At 36.0% G+C, this 20,641-nt stretch overlaps 1 protein-coding gene across 5 annotated transcripts in view; it reads left to right on the forward strand.

Annotated features, from left to right (window-relative positions):
* NPAS3 (neuronal PAS domain protein 3) overlaps positions 1-20,641 on the forward strand; it is a 634,054-nt gene that overhangs the window by 427,889 nt on the left and 185,524 nt on the right. For all 5 annotated transcript variants that reach the window (XM_086613173.1, XM_086613175.1, XM_086613176.1 and 2 more), the window contains one exon: positions 14,582-14,671. In XM_086613173.1, coding sequence (XP_086469299.1) covers positions 14,582-14,671 — 90 coding nt within the window. The remainder of the gene's footprint in view (positions 1-14,581; positions 14,672-20,641) is intronic.

Here is a 20,641-nt window from a genome sequence, read left to right on the forward strand (position 1 = left end):
GAGGAAATATTGCAGATGAGCCACTCATTGAATATGTGAGACCTGTGATTTGCTTTTATGTTTTTTTGAGCACAGTACTTCGTATGAGAAAGTTCAGTTGAAGCAGTGAGTTGCCAGAATATGTGCAATGGTTTAGCTGCCTTTCTGCTTGTTTCTAGTCCATTAAACGAAAGACCAGAAAATAGGTTTATCTACTCTAAAATTTGGGCTCAAGCAACCATATGTATTTGTTCATGATGCTAAATCATTTTGCCACCTGCTGTGTTCAACAAGCATTTACAAATAGTAAATGCTATTTAAAGCTGTAATATTTGCAAAAGCAGTTTATGCTGTGATACCATTTGTATGAGAAGCATAACATTTTAGTGTGTAATAGGAAAGAGCTTTTAAGTAGCTGGATAATTGTGATTTTTGAAATGTTACTACTTGTAATGTGTAGACTACAATTATTTTAGGTCGTAGACAGTAGTATAAATTTGTATGTGAACAGCAAAATATTGATAGATTTGGACAGATTTGCTCCAAATCCAGCATGTCTGTAGTATGTGTCAGTAGTTAGTCTTGGGAAATTCCCTGTTCATGATAAAGTTTCAGCCTGAAGTGTGGGATTTCTTTTTGTTCTGTGCATTTAAATTCTTGTCTGTAGCTTTCTGAATCAAATCATTATTTTACAATGTTTATACAACTTAAATTTCTCTCTTTCTTAGTAATAACAGTAATCTTTCAGTTTACCTTCACAGATTCTAGGAATACTTTCCAATCTGTGTGCAATGGATCTGCCATCCATGGTGATTTTAACATATACTCTCTGTTTTTATCTAATTTATTTTAACTTTGAGGCCTGTAGGCTATCTACAGATCTATCTATACATCTTAATGAACATATTGCAAAGGTATCTGAAGCCTCTCTTGTTTGGAATAAAGGCAATAGAAAATTTATCAGTTATCAAGATTTTTGGTTTGATTTGGTTTAAGATTACTATTAGAAAGTGGTTTAGGAAACACTAATTCTGCACTGAATTAAGTTTTGATGTCAAAAAAGTGAAATTCCCCAGAATGAGATTTTACATCCGTAAGAACTTTAGGAGTTTACTGTAGACAGAATTTGATGTTTAAATTTGGGACACTAATTTCAAATAGCTGTAGTATGTGCATACTTTCTACTTATTTTCCAAAACCTGTTTTGTCAGACTTTTTTCCTTTTCTTGTGTGTTCCTAATTGGAAATTCTTGTTTTACATTTGTTGTATTATATGATTTTTCATAAATAATTTCAATGCTAGTTTGTGATATCAGTGAGTGACATAGTGACTTCATTGCAGTATTGGGAAATGGCACAGAAAGCTTGTGAGGGAGAATTTTATTCCAACGTTTAGCTAGAAATATATGGCAACATATATCAACCTTTCAAAGAAGGATGCTTTAAAGTTTCATACACCACGAATGTCCACCTTTTAGGGTCAAAAATATTCTGAATTTCTAAGCACTCTAATGTGTTTCTTGTATTTTCTGTTAAAAACATAGTTTAGAAACAAAACCAGTTAGTCTTAAGTACCATAGAAAACCACCTTTAGCAAGTTGAATTGTAATCCTGCTAAGGCTGAAAATACTGTTTAGATTTTAAACCCTAGTCAGAACTCAGTCTTCTCAGATGTGGAAAACATTTGGTTGTATTTCTGTTGCAGTTATTTTGTGTGTGTGTGCTTCTGCTCTTTCCCATCTGGTTTCAAACCAGAATCAGGGAAGGACTGATAAAACACCATTTCTTTTTCACTATAGTGACTGAAAACAGATTGAAGAAATTCAGATAAATGTCGGAACTCATTAAAGCATGACCACTTAAATTTATTTATTTTAAGTTGGAAGGGTTGCTGCCAATTAAAATGGCAAATTTACATGCAGGAGTCTATCTATGCTGCTTTCTGTGTTGTGTGTCAGGCAGCATGTTCGTTTGGACATGGTAACAGAACACAATCTGAACTGAAAAGACATTCACACAGCAGCATGAAAAGCACTGACAGCATCCAGTTGCCTATTTGATAGGACGAGGGGTAATAGTTTTAAACTGAAAGAGGGTAGATTCAGACTAGGTATAAGGAAGACATTTTTTACAATGAGGGTGGTGAAATACAGGAACAGATTGCCCAGAGAGGTCGTAGATGCCCCATCCCTGGAACCATTCAAGGTCAGGTTGGATGAGGCTCTGAGCAACATGATCTAGTTGAAGATGTCCCTGCTCATTGCAGAAGGTTGGACTATATGACCTTTAAAGGTCCCTTTCAAACCAAACCATTCGATGATTCTATTTGATTCTGGCCCAAGGTAGTTTTCCAGTGATTTAAGGAAAGGGAAAAAGATGCAGAACAAAAAAGAAGTTACTTGGGCAAATAAAAGGATGTTTGAGGAAATCCTGGGTTGTATTTTATTTTCTACTGAAAGGTTGAACTTGCACTATAAGTTCTTTCATTAATGCGCCACAAGTAGGACTTGAAAGTATGCTGCATCAGGGAGAAGAGACATCAAAATGCGACAATGCAGAACCTCCAGGTAGTGGGAGCAGGAATTCAGAACTTTACAGTAAAGATGCCCAGATAACTGATGACAACTGCCTGCGATTTAGACAACTGAGCAAACATGTGAAGTATTGCTTAGGGTCTAGAAGAAGACATTGCTCAAGGCAGGAGACAATTGCAGATACATGTGACTTTTTAATGGAGCAGAAAGAAGGAAAATATCACAATGGAAGCAGGGAAAGCTAAGATGCTACACTCACACTGTGTGCTTAAAGCATCCTGGTTAGAAGAAAATAGAAGTGTTTCTTTGGTTTTCTCTGGGTAGTTCTTAATAGCAGGAAAATGGTGCTAACATTTGGCAAGAGGAGGAGTTTTCTTTAATCAGTTCCGTTGGTGAAGGCCGTTTTACCACAGTCATCTTAGGGAGAGACTTTAACCTTCAGGTCTGTTACAAATTGGAGTGAAACGGATAGTAACAGTGCAGAGCAATCATGTCAGTTCCTACTTGGGACATGGGATACAACATATAGATTGTTGACATGTGCAATAAATAGCATTAGGGTTGGTGGTGTCAAGACTTATTTGGGGCTCTTTAGATAATGTGGTGTGTGGATTATTGGCACAACCGACAACTACTGTACTCTGCAGTGTCAAGGAAATCTTGAGCACCTTTTGATGAGCGGGTTATTGATACTTTATGCTGCAGCTGCTCCAGGGGACCCCTTAAGGGCACATCATGATAGTGTGGCTGCACACTAAAACCGTGTGGTAAAAATATAGAGGAACATTTTCATGTGGTTACTGTGAAACCGGCTTTAAAAGGAAAAAAAAAACATATTCTTGGTTGAAACCTTGTGTTTCTGGCTTCAGCTGATGCTATATGGACAAATCATAACCCACTCACTCCTCCCCACCCTAGAAAACAGGATTTTATTATGGAAATACAAACAGACCCTTAATTATCACAGCAGTCAGACGTAGCACTATAATATATTAGCTTGTATTTGAAGAAGAGTATAAACCTTTTTCACTGAAAGAGCTGCTCTGTGCTGTTGATATGCTTGAATTTATGCAATGAGCTGGTAAACAGAAAAATCCATACTTATCTTTACCTACACAGGCATTAGAGGTGAGCTCAGGAAAGAAAAAAAAAAAAAAGAAAAAAAGAAGAAAGGAAGCAAGGGGAGGGAGGGAGGGGGGGAGGGAGAAACTCAGTATTTCCACACAGCCTAGGGTGAGATTAGAGTCCTGTTGATGGCAGAGCTACATGCTCTCTTCTCACCTGGTCTCGTATTCCAGCTGTGAAACAGAAGTGGAAGGTCAACATAGCAGTGGTGTTTTGTAGTGGCAAACTGAGTTGATTTCCTGAAATCGTTCAAGACCAGACCTCCAATTCCGTCAGGATAACTGATTTTCACATGAATGTGCATTCCCCACTTTTGTGTGAAATGTACTTCTGGAGTGAAGCACTGTAACCTCAAAACCCTTGAAGGAAGTACTGCAGCTCAGCATAGAGATATCACCTTTACTGTGTAGAATGCAGATGTAGTGGATAATTACTTCAGGGGAAGATTTTGAAATATTTCTATTATTAATGAAGTCTCTAACTGGTTTCAGGAAGTTACTTGTTTGTTATTCTGTTAGTCCTACATATTCACAGTACTCCTCTGTTTCCTGCTCTAAACTGCACAGATGAGAGAATGGAAACCAGTTCTTCTATGGACACAAAACAGCACAGCATAGCTTTCTCTAGATTTTCATCTTGTCTTCTGTTGAATTTTGTGTCTAAAACAGTGCAACCTGGCTGAGGTGTTTTCAGTGCTCAAGGCATTTGTAAGGTCTCTGCTTTGTGATGTCTAATACTATAGGAGCTCATAGTTCAGCTTTTACTGCTGCAAAGGCTCTCGGGGCATCTCATCTCCATTGTCAGTCTGTTTTCACCAAACTCGTAGGAATTACTCTGAGACATCTGCCTGCTGTCAAATCTAGCAAAAACTAGCCATGAATTGGAATGCCGTTAGTAGGACAGACAGACAAAGACATGCAGAATAGAGGAAACTAATTTCAAGGTTGGAAGAGCCACTTCACAATCCAAGTTTCAAAGGGTTATAGTTTTGTGGACTCTCTTTTTTTTTTTTTTTTTTTTTTCTTTTTAATGCCTCTATAAAGGTAACCTGTAGTAACTAGCAGGTTCTGATTCATGCCAGTCCAGATTCTTCTTGTTTCAAGGGTCACAGGACTAAGGAGTCAAGTGACAGTAACAGTTCTGGAGGCTTTTAAGTACCGCTCTTTACTGGAAAAGCAAACAGCTCCTTTAATTTAGTCCAGCTGTATATGGATACTAGAAGGCTTTCAGAGTGGACATCCGTGGAACTGCTCCACACTCCCATAGGTGGAGAAAGAATTGATATAGCAAACGATCTCCTACATTAGTACAAGGATTAGTGACAGCTGGAGGAATTCTCAGCTGATGAGGACCAGGTTCTGTCTTCTTTGCAGTATAACATGGGATAAGAGGCTGAAGATAAGAACACAGGTTTTTATTTTTTACCATGTATGTGCTAAGGGTTACCGTTAAAAACTGCACTGAATTGAATGGACTTTGCATTTATTCTTAATATACTGTGTTCTTATTATCTCTATATTCCATTGTCTATAAAGTATTCTCAACATGTTCTTCTTTCAAGGGGAGTATAAATCAGAATTATATGCTAGGCAAAGAACTCAACTGAATTTCTCATTCAAATCTATTTTGATTGTCTATATTGCCATCTAATAGATTAAATATGCTAAGTATAAGCCCCTCATCCTGTTCTTCCTGAGCACAAGCTTTCCGCTTCGTATGTATGAAATTGTGTGATGCAAGTAAGAACACAAGTACTCAGTTCTGGGCTGGAGGTCTAATTCTAGCAAGCCAATTGCAGGATCAATCACCTGAGCATCTGAGTACCTACTGAGTGCAGGTGTTAGTTTAAGAGTGTGATTAACTCTATATCGCAAATTCTTCCCTATAATTTTTTCACCTAGGTTTTTTGGACAACAGACAGTTAGATACCTTTATCTGTATACTTTCACATAACATCAGATTGTGTAGATTGAAAGAAAAGCTAACCAAATATGCAGATATACAATGAATATAAGATCAATTTGAATGGAGCTTACATAAACTGAAAAATTCATATATAATACAAAAGAGCTTTAAACTTGCAGCTTTGGGAACAGTAAATATCACAATTCTTATTACTCTCGCAATCAGTTGTGCTTGTGTAGGTGCTTCTACCTGCACAGCATTACAGTCAGATCAGATTCCCACAGTATCTTGCTGTGTGGTCTTAGGTGCAGGTCTGGGGACTCTTGGACTCTGCCAACTCTTGCTATTTATCATAGCTCCTGCTACTGGGTCACCTTACTCTTTCATTTTTGGCACTTCGAATAGTAAACGTTATGCAGGTGCATACAGTGTCAAGTCCTTTACTCAGGGCAGCACCTCTCGTTGCACAAATGCATATGTGATTGGAATATTTGCACCATCGAAGGACAGAAACAACTTGATATTCAAATCCTAAATATCCAAAGCAAAGCCAATCCACATCCAGATACACACTTAATCCTGACCCAAAACGAACAAATTCTCAGGATAAGAGATATACAATGTAAATTCGGTATGATAAGTCTCATCCTAAATAGATATAGTATTGTATTAGATGGCATGCAGTTATTGGCATCGCAATCTGCAGTCTGAACAGTCTAGAACCAACACTAGGAATCCTTTATAATTGAAAGGTAGGAGCTCATCAGGAACTGGCATCATAAAGATGAAAGGTCAGTGCTTTAATACACAACTCCCACAAAATTGAATTTTAATTAAGTGCAACAGTGCTGAATCCCTCCCTCAGGAGTCCTTTTTCTTTACGCTAATATATCTAGCCCTCCTCTCAGAAAAAAGAATGGCAAAGATGAAGTATAAATATTCTGCCTAGTAAGATTTTAACTTCAGAGCTTTTCAGCAGTGGTTAGTATAGCAAGTAGTAATGTAAATCAGTGTTTTGTTTTAGTAATGAATCATTTATGCAGAAGAATGGACAATGGAAAACAGCATTTGCCAATGAGAACAGCAGCTTTTAACCTTGCGTGTGCGTGTGTGTATCAGTGAATCCAAAAAATTATCCATCGATGGTTTAAATACTGTGTGATGAATTTCAGTCTATAGACAGTAAGCTTGCTTTTCTGTTACCTTTCACAGCCCCCTTGAGCAGTTCAGTATCAAGTTGTTCAGAATGAATTGCTCAGATTGTCCAGACTATTGAATAGTTCAGTTTTCAGTTTAAATAGTTCAGGCTGAAATCAGTCAGTTGGGGAATGTGCAGTTTACTGAACATCATCTTGCAATGAAACTACTATGAAATAGTCTGCATGTCATGTAAAAGATTACTGTATCTCTATTTTCCACTTGTTCCAAAAGAAGCGAAGAAAGTAAACTCATACTTCCTAACTCTCGCTAGTGAGTACTACTCGTCTTCTAGAATATTTTACTCCAGAGAGGTTGCCTCCTCACCGTCACCGAAAAACAATCCAAAAGCTTCAAGTTGTAGCAGGTCATCAGACAGTTAAAATCTTAATGTTGTGGAATTCTAACATGTAAGTTAAAATAACCTGTGCAGCCAGCTGACTTCAGCAGAGCTGATGCTGTACTGGGTGAAGTATCAGACCACTTCTAACAGATAGTTTAATTCCCTCAATGCACATCAGTGTGTCTTCTACATGAAAACCCGCATCAAGAATTTCAGCAGTTCAGCCCAGCAATTTAGATCAGTTAATCAAACAGAAGCATAATAATGAGCAGAGATATAGAGGATATAACAGAACAGTGCAAGTACTTGACCAAAAAATTTCATGGCGATAATTAAAGATCATCTGGCTTCTATCATGTAACTCAATTTTGTTGTTCTTATCTGTATTTTGGCATTGATATAGTTGTCTGCATGTTATATGAAGGGGTTTGCCAAAAAAAAAAAAAAAAAAAATTATCCTGTGATAAACTGGGTGCAGAATAAGTGCAAGCTGTCTGTCCTGGATTTTTTTTTTTTTCCACACTAGTAAGCCTTACTATTTCTCTCTTTTAATAGCATTGCAATATAAGCCAAGGATATTTTTTTTTTGCTGACTGTGATGCCAACTTTTCAGCAAGTCTAATAGCTTTCATGGTGCAGTTTCCTCTGTGCAGTCAGGATGGTTTGGCGTTTTGCAGCAATATAGAAAGGTCTTCTAGAAAAAAAGAAATTCTATCTACAAGGCAAAGATCCCTAAAAGTCACTTATTGCTTTTGTATAGAAAAAGTTGTCAAACTCTTAATCTCTCATTTTTTTCTTGAACTCTCATCGCTTAGAGATTTGTAATCTTTCTGTGATTCTTAGACTCATCTCTAATATTTTTCAATCTACTATCAGTGAATAAATCTGTGAGTACACCTTAAGAACCCAACTGCCACCTTTAAACATTATTCTTGCCTCTAAACTTTTCTCCTCTACACTCTCCACTTTTGCAATGGTGCTGATCTGGAATAAAATCTGCTTTTTCTAATCAAGCAGTAAATGTACCACTGCAAGTTTTTGCTGCTTTGGTTACATAAACATACTTATTCTATAAGTTTGGCAAAAGATGCATCAAGAGAATTAGTAAAGTTTACTCTTCCTCCTTTGTTTCTTGTCTTTGAGCTATAAAGCAGATCTCCTTATTATTGACACATTTATTTTTTGGCACTTCCTTGTTGTTATAAATTGCATCCTGACCACACGAGCAAAGAGCACGAAGATGACAAATTGGGAAGCTGGCATCAAAGTCCATTCTAACCACATCCTTTGAGCTTGTCCTCTTACCTCATCTTTTTTACAGTAGTTGTTTTGATGCCAAATACATGTTGCTTTGTTGCCAAATATGTGTCATTAATTCACAGGGAGTCCGTGGTGGACCGTGATTTTAAAAATGGCAGTGATATGAGAGTTGAAAACACAGTTTTCTATATGTTTGATTTTGGGATTTTTATTCAGTGGTGAAAAACTTGCAGCTCAAGGAACACTGCAATAAGTCCTCTGCCTTTTTATTTTCTTTGGACTTTTGTTTTGTTTTCTGCAACAGATTAAAAAGACTGAAGAGAAGCAATAAAAATTTTAGGTATTTTTGTAAGTCAGTAGATGATCAAACTTTAGTTGCTCATTTTTATTCATGTATATCACACATATCTCATGTAAAATCCTACTTCTAGGACTAATACTTCAGTTGTCTCATAGTACTTAGTTGTGAAAGCCCAAGGTCAGATTTTCCACCTAAGTAGTTATGCTTTTGTATGTTTTTTGGTGTTGCTGCAGGATATTAATCTGATAGCTTAATAGTGACAGCACAGTAGATGGGCACTGAAGCTTTGAATCAGATTTCCGTTAGCCACTGTTTATGCCTTTTATTTCATTTTAAAGCCCCATCCAAGAAGGGTTGCCATGTTGAAATGAAGCTTCCTTTTTTGTTGCTGTCTTTAGTACATCATGGTTTTTAAGCCATACTGTAACACAATAAATAAATTATGCAATGATATGTTTATTATAAGAGAGAGACTTTTTGCTTTCGTAAATGTCAATTGCATCCAATGCTGCCTGTCTTTTTAAAAAAGAGTAAAATATTTTTGCTGTTATTGAATGTTGTATGTCTAATTGATGACAGACTTTGTCCTCAAATTAATGCTCAGCTCCAGTTATATCATTATGTCATAACAGTGAAAAATTCTAATTAAGATGATCTGTTTGCCAGGAAAAAGTTTAGTATATCAATTAATCTATTTTATCAAGGGGAGTATTCCCTTCACCAGCCCCTGTCTCCTGATCATGGCCTGAATGATGAGAAAAACATCACAGATGCATGCTGCATTGGACAAAGAACACATGCATGCATTTAAATCATGTATATCTTACTTTTTACTGATGTAATTGTGAAATATGTTCTTTTTGCATTCATAATTAGGGGGTGGAACAGATGGTGAAGGCTTAGTTTAAAATAATCTGTCATTAAAATAACCTAGCCTACTGGTAATTCTTCACTCTAACTGGAGTTTAGGTCAGGGTAGCAGGGTTTTTTTGCAGCATTGGAATACACTAGAAAGAATTAGGGTCTTCATGGATAGTATGAAATATGAGGATATTCTCCAGAAGGACACTGTAGTATGACTCCCGTGAATTAAATTTGCCTGTAGTGGGAATATGCAAAAATGGCTGGGACAAAATTCCTCTGACAAATACAAATCCATTTAGTACGATGCATTATACATTAGTGCATATTCGGTCAAAGTGGTTCAGTGGGTTTCATATCCTGAGAGGAAATAATCTCACTTTTCTACAAATACTGTAGGAGGCACTTAGTATTTTGGGTTAAAAAACCTGTGCTTTACATTTTCATATTATTCTGATGTCAGAGGATATAAATTATAATTGTTGGCATTGTTATTCAGAGGTGCTGTAGCTAGTGACTTTTACATCTGAGTCTCACTTCCCTTGTGTCTACCACATGGACTTGCTGTTATGTGACAAAGGGAATCTTCTATCAGTCCTGTCTGGCTAGTGTTTAGAACAGTTTTCAGGAATAAGAAAACTGGCTCAATAAATCAGATACTTGTATGTCTTTAAAGCATTTATTTTAGTGTTTCCGCTAAGATTTCATTCTCTAGCAGCTTTGAAGAAAGCATATAGATTTCAGCATGGTATTATGATAAATCTTCTCTAGGAGGGGCAAGCATTAACATTTGTGTCGGTTCTTTTTCATCTTAATCCAACCTTGGTTAATAATCAGAAAATTCTACATAGTGGGTAAGAAGATGTAATTAACCCTTTGACCTCAGAATCTTAATTGGCGCCTGTTGAAAACAGTGGGGCAGTTAAAAAAAAAGAAAAAATTAAAAAGTAGCCTGTGGTGATTGAAACAGCATAATACATAATGATTTTCTGAAATCAAAAGTACTAGGGAACGTCAGCTTTAATCACATTTTGCATAAAACCAGTAAGTGTAGGTTTAGACAAGAAGTTGCCAGTCTTCCTTAAATTGGATTGTGCTCAAAATCGACATTTGGAGTCACCCTGACTCGTTTTCAGCTGCCACACTAGGTGGGGTAGAACTGAGTTTATGGACAATCCACTTTATTTATAAAAATAAAAAATACGTTAGTTCAATAATATTTTCCTAACAGAAGATGTTCTACCTTTATATTCATGGCCTCTGCTTCAATGAAAATAGAACATTTTATGAAAAAAAACAGTTACTTTTGCAGGCCCTATTCCTGTGTTATAGTTGATGATAACTGTGGAACATCTGAAACGGGAATCCTATCTGCCTTTGAACTGCAGTGAAACTGTTCAGAAATTCAGACTGGAAATTACACTGTGATGCTCATTTTAAAAGAGAGATTTGAAAGCTGACTAAATCCAGTACCCTTCTTGCATTTATTGTGTCCTTAGTTATACATAGGTAATATGAGTAATACTTCCAGAGATTTCTCATTAAACCAAAATTGTTTGTAAATAGGTGGTATACCATGGTATCACATAGTGTTCTTCAGTATATAACATAACCTTTGTTATGTTGTCTGCCACCTTCTCTGAAGTCTGCTGCTCTCTTGGCATGCACAAAGGACATACGCTTTATGAAAAATTGAAAAATTTCAACACGCATTACTTAAATAATAAATATTCATAAATAATACCTATGAATAACGAATGAGACAGTCCTTCAGAACTACTGTTTGACCTGTATAAGGAACAACAACATTGTCACAAAAGTGGTCCATCTCAGCCCTTTCATACTGGTGGGAGGAACTGCCTGGCATTGGAAGATGGCTATTTCTCCCCCTATTTTTATTGTATTTTTTCTTAGGTATTAGAGCTTGATCTTAGTACTTGGGGCCTTTTTTCTGTCTTTATATTTTGTGCATGGGAGTAGTTAGCTGTTCCATTAGCTATTAATTAGTGGCTTTTTCAAAATATGATTAAATAAACTTTCTGACTTTGCTGTATTGAACAAAAGAGTGAAAGTGCTCAGTATTTTTACCCAAGCGTAACTTCAGGGAGGAGGGAAGGGAAATGGAGAAAGAAGGACTGACGACAGCTTTGTAGTCTCAGTTGGCATAATGGCACAGGAAGGGACTAATCATGGAAGAAGTCAAATGTGGCTGTGCTGCAGTGGCCCTGCCACTCCATCACTGGTGCCTCCTTAGTACCACTCTTGTAAAACTAGAAGGCAAAAGTAAGGAATAATCTCCCAGAAAGCAAAAGAAGAAAAAGGTAAGGAATAAAAACTGTTTAACTGAAAGGAGAAAATCAGAGCCAATGGCATGGAAAAGTAGCAAGTGATTAAGATGTCTAACGCTTCTCACTTTAACACTCTTCCCACTTGCCAATGGCTTTCCAAACTTTGGCCATGCAGGCTGAAATTTCTTTGTACAGTTGTCTTGACCAGAGGTAGTTTTATTTATTTATATTTTTCCAGCAAAACAAATTTCAGCCAGTTCCAAAGCAGCAGTCAGGAAAACAATCCTGCCTAATCAGTACTAAAAGCTTTCTTCAAACTTCCATTTCATTAAGAAGCCTGAATTCCTGAATAAGATAATGCATAGAAAAGAAGCAGGAAAGCCATCAGTGGCTTTTTGTTGTTCTTACAAAACTCTACCCAGAAATGTAGATAATTACACAGTAAAGCAGTGTACTAAACAGAACAGATCATAAATATGCTCCAACTGTATGAAACTCTTGAGTAAAGGACTGAGGGCACCACGCTAAAATCCTGGATATGTAAAAAATTTGAGAAGAAAGCTGATTTTCTATGATACACAAATAACCTGTGAAACTTCTTTCCTCAAGATATCATTGAGCCAAGAACATAACAGGATTCAAAAAAAAAAAAAAGTCTTGAGCATAAGCACGCTAGTTGTAAAAAATGATTATAAGGAATATCAGGTATCATGGTCTTGCCAATTAGTAACAACCTGAGGTTATAAAGAAACTTCTAGTAGGCTTGTCATTACCTACATAACCGTTACGGGTATTTCAAATGCTGTTCTGAAGCATCTAGATACACACTGTCAGACTCGGGAAAACCCCCACTGCAGATAGGCCGTTAGTCTGATTCAGTATGGCAATTTATTGTGGCTTGTGGAGAATGAAGTTCTAGGAAGAACATATAGAGGTGGCCAGGGAGTCAGGATGATGATTCACAGTTTTATTTCTAAGAGAGGATTAAGCCAATTTCCTCAAGGGAGTATGGGACGAAGCGTCAGGAAAACTTAAACAGAGACCTTTAAAGATTCACTCTTCTGATCTTTCTGTGATGGGGAAAGTGGAGAGTAGCAAAAGAAATTATACATAGTGGGGGAGATCAAAAATGTAGAGGTTTTGATTGTCCTTCTATGGATCTAAGTTTGAACTTCACTGTTCCAAATTTTCCACCTGTTATTGATGTTAAAATTCAAGGAACTGATGTTAATCATTTGAAAAGAAATGATGATGATTTATAAGAGGCCATAAATGGCTTGCATAATATAAATGTTTTTACATGAAGAAAATCTATGCAGATTTACATTTTTATTAATTCATAAATATAAATTAGAGTCTTTCTTTAATGCAGTGTCTTTAGTGAGGGTTTGTTTTCCAATATGTGGTTTATTCTTTTTAGAAAACACAGATTTTTGAACTAATTCCACCACCTACTACATCAGAGAGGGGAGAACGCTTGCCAAAGACAGCTTCTGACCAGCAGTGTGTTAGAAATTAATCAAGAAGCTGAAGAATAAAAAAATTAAAAACCCTCAGAAATCATTGGTCTGTATTTGAAAGGGAATGAAATGATTACATGACTTTGTCATCATATATCTCCATCACATTTGTGCACATCTCTCATTTTTTCTTCCAAAACCAGGTTGGTCTCTCAAATGCTGCTGTATGTTTTTACTTTACACAGACCTTTATCCCAAGGGGATATTTGGGATGGGATTGTTTCTTGTTCATCCCATCGTTTGAGGTGTTTCTTATTTTCTGAGTTGTTTTAGCATTTCTAATGTCTGGAATTTTTTGATTTTACTTTTGCTATTGTGCATGCTTGTTTGCCAATAATCAGCCTCATAAAAAGCACAAAAGTAAAGGCACACATAATGTGCGAAAGGCAGCTTCTTCCTAGTGAAGATTTGCTCTTATTCCTAGAGGTATATTTCCATCTTGATGTGCAGTGATTTACTCTGTGTGTCAGTTTAGAATATAGTCCTTTGTTTATTAACTGCACTCATGTTTCAAAAGGTATTCATTAATCTGTGTAGTCGTATGTTGATTTTTGCAGTTGCAATGGAAACCACATCCAAAGACTTGAACCTGTCAAAATAAAATCTGATCTAGAGTTTTACACCAAAGGGATGAAATTCATAACATTTCTATAGACCTAAGCTGTAAACATATTTGACAGTAATCTGCTGATTGGCTTTGTTTGTTGTCTCACAAAAGGAAAATGGGGGGGGGAGGGTGCGTGCATGCGCACATGTGTGTGTGTGTAATCCTCAATTAATTAACAAATTATTGAGGTCCATAGTGGTTTGAGTGATAGTAGAATTTTATTTTCTTTTTTTCAGTTTTTAGAAGGGGAAATTCACTACTTTGATTCTTGGGGATGGGAAGGGATCTTACATACCATTTAATTGGAAGGCTATTTGTTTTCTTTATTTATTTATTCCTGTAAAAAATTGAAGAACATTTTATTTTCTATATTTCTTCTGTCATGCAAATGAGACTAATTTTATCCAGTATATGGCAGATGTAAGTATTACAATAAGTCCTCGAACTTTGGAATATACTCATATGCTGTTTGTTAATATATAGACAGAATATGAAGTAATTGTCTTCAGGATTCAAGTTAAAAACACTCTCATAGAAATCAGAACATTTTCCTCAATGTGTTCTGTGATGCCTTTGTTTGAGTCTATTTTTATCTGGAATTTAGAATTTTTTATTAATCTATTCACTTTTTTTTTTTTTTTCCCCTCCACTTACTCTGTAGTCCCTGGATGGATTTGTATTTGCACTAAATCAAGAAGGAAAATTTTTGTACATTTCAGAAACTGTCTCCATCTATTTAGGCCTGTCCCAAGTAAGTACATGCTTTCAATTCTAGAACATGATTGTGTATGATGCATTCTTCTGTTTATCATTCTTAAAGAAATAATAGTTTGGTTTCTGTATTTTGTGTGGATTATTGACTTAACTATTTAAAGTTGCATCTGATTCATCCTGAGAAGTAATTGAAAAACGTATCTATTGGTATTGGATGTTGAGATAACACAAACTTGTGCCTGAAAACTTTTTGCCATGAAGGTTCATTATTAATTTATTGAGAACAAATGAAGTTTCTTTCCTCAGTTGTTTTGAACTTTAAACCTCTATACCTGATAGGAAAGGGACACACTAATAGTACTTCCCTTGTGTCCTATTACTGGATGTTTATGGAGTACCCTGCATTATCCAGGGAGCTGACACAATGACAGGGAGTCATTTCGAGTCAAGAAATGCTGAAAGAGACCATTAAAATGTCTTGCAGGGAGGGTTCCAACAAGGACACATTTTACTGCTTTCACAAATGCTCACTGATGTGAAAAGGCAAATTTATAGAATATAATCATTTAATTTTTTTTTTCATATCTTTGCTGACGACTGTTTTTAAAAGATTAAAAGGCAGGCAAAAATTGGGGGGAAAGTTGCTTGTTTATGCTTATTCCTAATCCTGCAGCATTCAGGAATGTTTAAGAAGGATAGCTTCTTTCTCCTTGTACTTAGAAATGCAGCAGAAAGATTTTGCACGATGATTTTCAGAGTAAGATAATCTACTTCTATCGCAGTCAGCCTGAGGAGAAAAAGAAAAATTGAGATAATATTTATTTCAGCTCCTTTAAATTGGGACCCATACTGCTGTGAGGAGGCAACTATTAGCACTGGCAACTGTCAGTTTTGCTGTACCTCAGCAACAATAAAATGAGAAATTTTAACATTTGGTGCAGAAAAAGACTAATTTTAAATATTATCTGGTGAGAATCCGAATAGAGGTTCATTAAGTTCTCAAAGAACATGCAAGCAATTGGCTGTGATAAGTTCAGTAATTGTTATTTTGTGCTGGCTTTAGCAAACCAAATGATAGAAATGGAAACAGAGCTATTTCTAACACATATCAGTATTCTTGTCTCTCATTAAAGTCCGTCGTTTTGTAATAGACTTTAATCCCTGCCTTAATCTGTTTGGGAGTTAGTATCAAGAATCTCAAATTTTGAAATTGGTGCGCCACCATGTTGCTAATACAGTAAAGAATTGGAACTTTAATGTTTATTATTGTCTTATGCTCGTATTAATCTGTTTTATGCATAGTATCCGACGAAGTTTAATAAGCCACTAAAGAAGAAGGATGGATAATTAGTTTAAGCAGGTAAATGCTAATTAGGAAACTCCTGAAAGGCATCCATTATACACTAGCTTAAAACAAATTTTACAGCCCTGGTTAGTGGTGTAATCCAAATTCTGTCAAGGCAACTGCATTTTCTGTAATTGAGATGTGTATGTTTGCTTTGCATAACAGATGGCTCTGTATGCTTAGACTGATAGCTAGGAAAATAATAATTGCATTATTCTGGCCAAAAGAATATTAGCTCTTGGGTTTTGGCCATTTCAGTCAGTCCTCCTGCCAGCACAGCATATGCACATATATGGATTGGATTTTCAAGGAAATTGATGCATCTGGAATAGTGTGGCCATCTGAAATATCATCTGTTCAAGAAAAATTTGGCTTTAACCCTATGCTAGTCTCTCATTAAAAGAATTTTCTGCCACTGTCTTTTTAACTATAGGAGTTGGTAAATCTTTCCTTACTTTGAACTTACATCATGTTGTTAAGACTTTACACTTCATCTTGATCCCCATATACATTTCAAGCAGGGGTTCAGATAAATAAAGCAATTGTCTTTGCATGTTAGAGTATTTGATATATCAGGACAAACATTTCATTGCATTCACTACTGAAAGTATTGATGGAAAAACTACCAAAAATCAGAACCCGGACTGTGGATTTTAATAAAATAATAGATGAAATCTACTGAGATCTACTAAAATATCTGTGATTTTCACTCCTCTTCTATCTTTATGGAGACATTTTGTGTTTCTCAGACCTACTGTACTTACATTTTTAATATGCTGTTCTCTTGAGATAATATTATATAGCTAGGACTCTTGATAATGACAAAAGAAATTCTGGAGCTACTTGTTACTATCATTATTCAGAGTGTTATTTGTTACCAAAAAATATTAGCAAGAATATCCATAAAGCAATTTCTCAAACTATACATGGAAATGCTACTGTTGCACTGCAACAATCTTAAAGTACTCGTGAATTGTGAATTTCTGGAATGGTGCTATATGATACTTGTGCTGTTGCTTTTCTTGCACTGCAGGTAAACATTGATAGGTGCCTATCCTGATACTCCCCAACCACATATTCATATAGAACTTCTAGGTAATTTTGCACTTCAGAAAGTCTGGATGCACATTATAAGCATTTTTATTTGAATTATCTTCTTCAAGCGTTGACTTTGGAATCTTACTTTCTATTCAAATGACTTCTTAAAGACTTCATCCTTGTTTGGTTGGGGTCTTTTTCTATTTTAACTATTATGCATGGAAATAATGTACAATATATTTTGTACTTGCAGAGCAAAATCTCATATCTCTTTGCTAAAGGAAAATAGTCCTTGTACCAAATCTCACCAGGTGAAAACAGTTTTACAAGAAACACAATTTTTCTCTTTTCTGAATACTGAGAGCCAGTGGTATGAAACAAATGGATGCTGATGTTCCAAGATAGCTGCAGGGCTAATAGTAAAGAAATCTGATAAAACAATATCTTGGGAGGTAGCCTGGCAATGATGATAATAAAGTTACTCCTGGCAAAAATAACTGTATATTTGAATAGTAAACAAAAATTACAATAAATACACTTTTGACATTACAATGAATGTTCCTTGCATGTAGACACCCATAGATATATGTGTTTTGAACACTTTGTCTTCCAGCTAATGCTAACCAAGAATTTTAAGTTAGTTTGGCAGACGTGGATTTTAGAGCACATTGTGGAATTGCAGTCAGAGGAGTTTCAGAGAATACAGATGCCTTTCAAAGTAGAGGGAAAGATACAAAGTTAGCTGAAAATAATAAGAGAAGGAAGAGAATAAAAGCAACAGAAATGGGCCAAAATCTTTCAGTTATATCCTTAGTCTGTATGCATTGTCATAGCTCAGTTATACTTGGGGCAAGCTGAAATAGTCCAGCATACTTTTCAGTATTCAGTAGTTTCAGGAACTGTAGTATTTGTTGGAAGACCCAGACACGTCTAGAAATGTGCAATACAGCCAGGATTTCTTACCTGAGTTGGACAGCAGGACCTGTGATGGTGTAGCTTACTCTTTTGCCAATACAGATGGCTTTTTCACTGCACGTCTATAGAGATGTAAAAATGTTTTGCCTTCATATATATCTGTTCTTTGACATTTTCAAGTAATCATGTAATTTTTGATATCAGGATAACTGCCATCTTTTTGAATACCTAGTCCCTGATTTCCTTTTAGAAATGGGGTGAGATTTCAATGGCTAAAATGAGTCACCATCTCTGGCCATTGAAGAGGCACTCCTTCAGGCACTTAGAAGTCAATATCAGTGTTTACCTAAGAGATTTCAATTCTTTTGCAAAGTCTCTGTGTTTGAAACTTAGGCCAAAAAGGGCTGAAACATAAATAGTAACAAATAGGGAGAAAAATCTATCCAGAGCAAAGGATAAAGTTGTCAGACATATGAGGTTTCAAGGTCAGTAGGAAATACTATGGGCTGATAAGCTGGCTTGGATACTTTTGCTTTCAGGAAATAAGTTCTTAATCACCTCTCACCAGCAGTTGTAGTCAACAAGGATATTATGCATTGCTTCTGCTCTGTAAGGTCCGTACCTCAGAGTAAAATATTTCCTACTTTTTCTCCTACTCGTCCCAGACACAGACCAGGTTAGCAAATTGGCTTGTTGAAAAGAGAGCTCACTAAAAAGGAGCAGTGCAGCTGCAGGCATAATAGGAGATAATAGAGATGAAGAAGGGGAAAAAAGAATAAATTGTTGAGATTTTGTCCTTTTTAAAATAAAGCAGGCAAAACCAACAGGTATATTACATGTGTAGTGTGTTACTAGTAGTGTAACCTATCTCCTTATTTTGGCTTTCTGTGCATTTGTTCTATGAAATGGCAAATAAAATTATAGCTACAGCACACAAGTACAAGGTCAAATAAATGACAGTACTCAGTCTATTTGTGAAGCTATTCTGAAAAGAAACCATGGTGCCAAATGTGGTTTATTTGAATAATAAAGAAGAATTAGATTCCCCTGATAACTTGGCTGAGGGCCAATAAATCACTGGAGGTTAAGAATGCTTTGCAACTGCCATGTATTTCTTTTGCTTTTACGAAGCACAAACCTTAGCTACTATCGTCTACCTGTTTTTCAATGCAAATCAAGTTGAGGTTAGTACATGGTTAAAGGATTGCTTTTGTGCTCTGTTTGCTTAAAAAATAATATAAAGCAATCTTGACACTTGTATTCTTTCTGTAAGTTCTACCTTATTTCCCCCCTGTACCATTATCTAAATAAAAAAAAAAATAATATAAAAAAAAATACAAGAAAAAAATAAAAGCCAAGAACTTCACAGGCAAACTAAAATGTTTTAAGCAAATCTAGACAATAACAAATTGAGAAAAGAACTTGCTTTTTTGGGGGGGTTGTCATCATTTTAGTGTTTTAAATACTACTATGTAGAATGATAATTTCTGCTCATTTAGTAAATTGGTGCACTAGAATTGAAAATTTTAAAGTAGTTTGTCCCCTTTAAAAATTAGTAAATAAAAGCCTGGAAAATTCTGTGTTGGTCATGCGTTTTTTTTAAAGAAGTTTTTTTTCCTTAATATTCAGCATAAGAAAGTTCATTTACTTTTATCTTTTATGCAAAAAGAAGTAAGCAAGGGAGGTGCTCTGTTGAAATAGAGTGGCTCTGAGGATTTGGAGAGCAGTAAGAAAATATAAGTATCAAAATAATTCAGAAACAGTACAAGGCACAGTGGCACATTATCAATTTACAACATTTAAATTGATAAATGCTTGGTGGTGAAGGCCTACAAGGGCACTTTGAAAAGCAAATAGCGACCTGGTGAAGAAATTGATTTTTCCCCCCCGAAAATGACTGCATGATGCATCATTTGACTGCATGCTGTCCAAGTGCTTGACAGAGATAATCTCAGCAATCCCACGGGTGACCTTATCGTTCTCACCAGGGCAACTTTGTCTAGGTTCTGACTTTGTGCATGTCAAGGTTTCTTCAGGCAGGATCCTTAGGGGGAAAAAGTTCCTCTGTTCGATCCAGATATTGAACCACTCTTCAAGGTACTCCCCCACCCCCAAAAAGGCGAGCTTGTTTCTTTTCTTCATAATTATGAATGAACCGAACAAGAGAAAATATCTATAGACACACTATCTTTGCTGAAGCCATTATTGCCTTTCAGTGCAGCTTAGCTTAGCTCTTAAAGGAGAAAGGATACCTGCCATTAGAGGTTATCAGACACAGTTGAAAGGCTCCAAAACATATGGCACTCTTCTACATAACAGAAATATCCTGCCTGTTTTCTTTCTCACACTCACTGTTCCCAGCTTTATTTTTGCTCAGGAAAAGATTTTGCCATTGTCACAGTATTTCACATCAGTGCCTAATCATTTTTTCTTCATGCCTTTTTTTTATTTATTTAAATCCCTATCCCAACCCAAGAACTTTTAAGACAACTCAAGTGCAAATGACAAGCTGACAGAAGTCCTGAACATCAACATCAATATGCATAATTTTGCATAGACACTGTAACAACCTTCACTGTATGGTCTTGAAGTGATTCAAAACACTTAGCTTGTTTTAGGTGGTTATTACAAAACTGGTTTTGTCTAGCACAGAAGAATATATTGCCCAAACTGTGAAGCATAAAGGCATAAAGATTTGCAGGATTTTTT

Source organism: Tauraco erythrolophus, chromosome 6 (assembly GCF_009769465.1).
Source record: "Tauraco erythrolophus isolate bTauEry1 chromosome 6, bTauEry1.pri, whole genome shotgun sequence".
NCBI lineage: Eukaryota > Metazoa > Chordata > Aves > Musophagiformes > Musophagidae > Tauraco > Tauraco erythrolophus.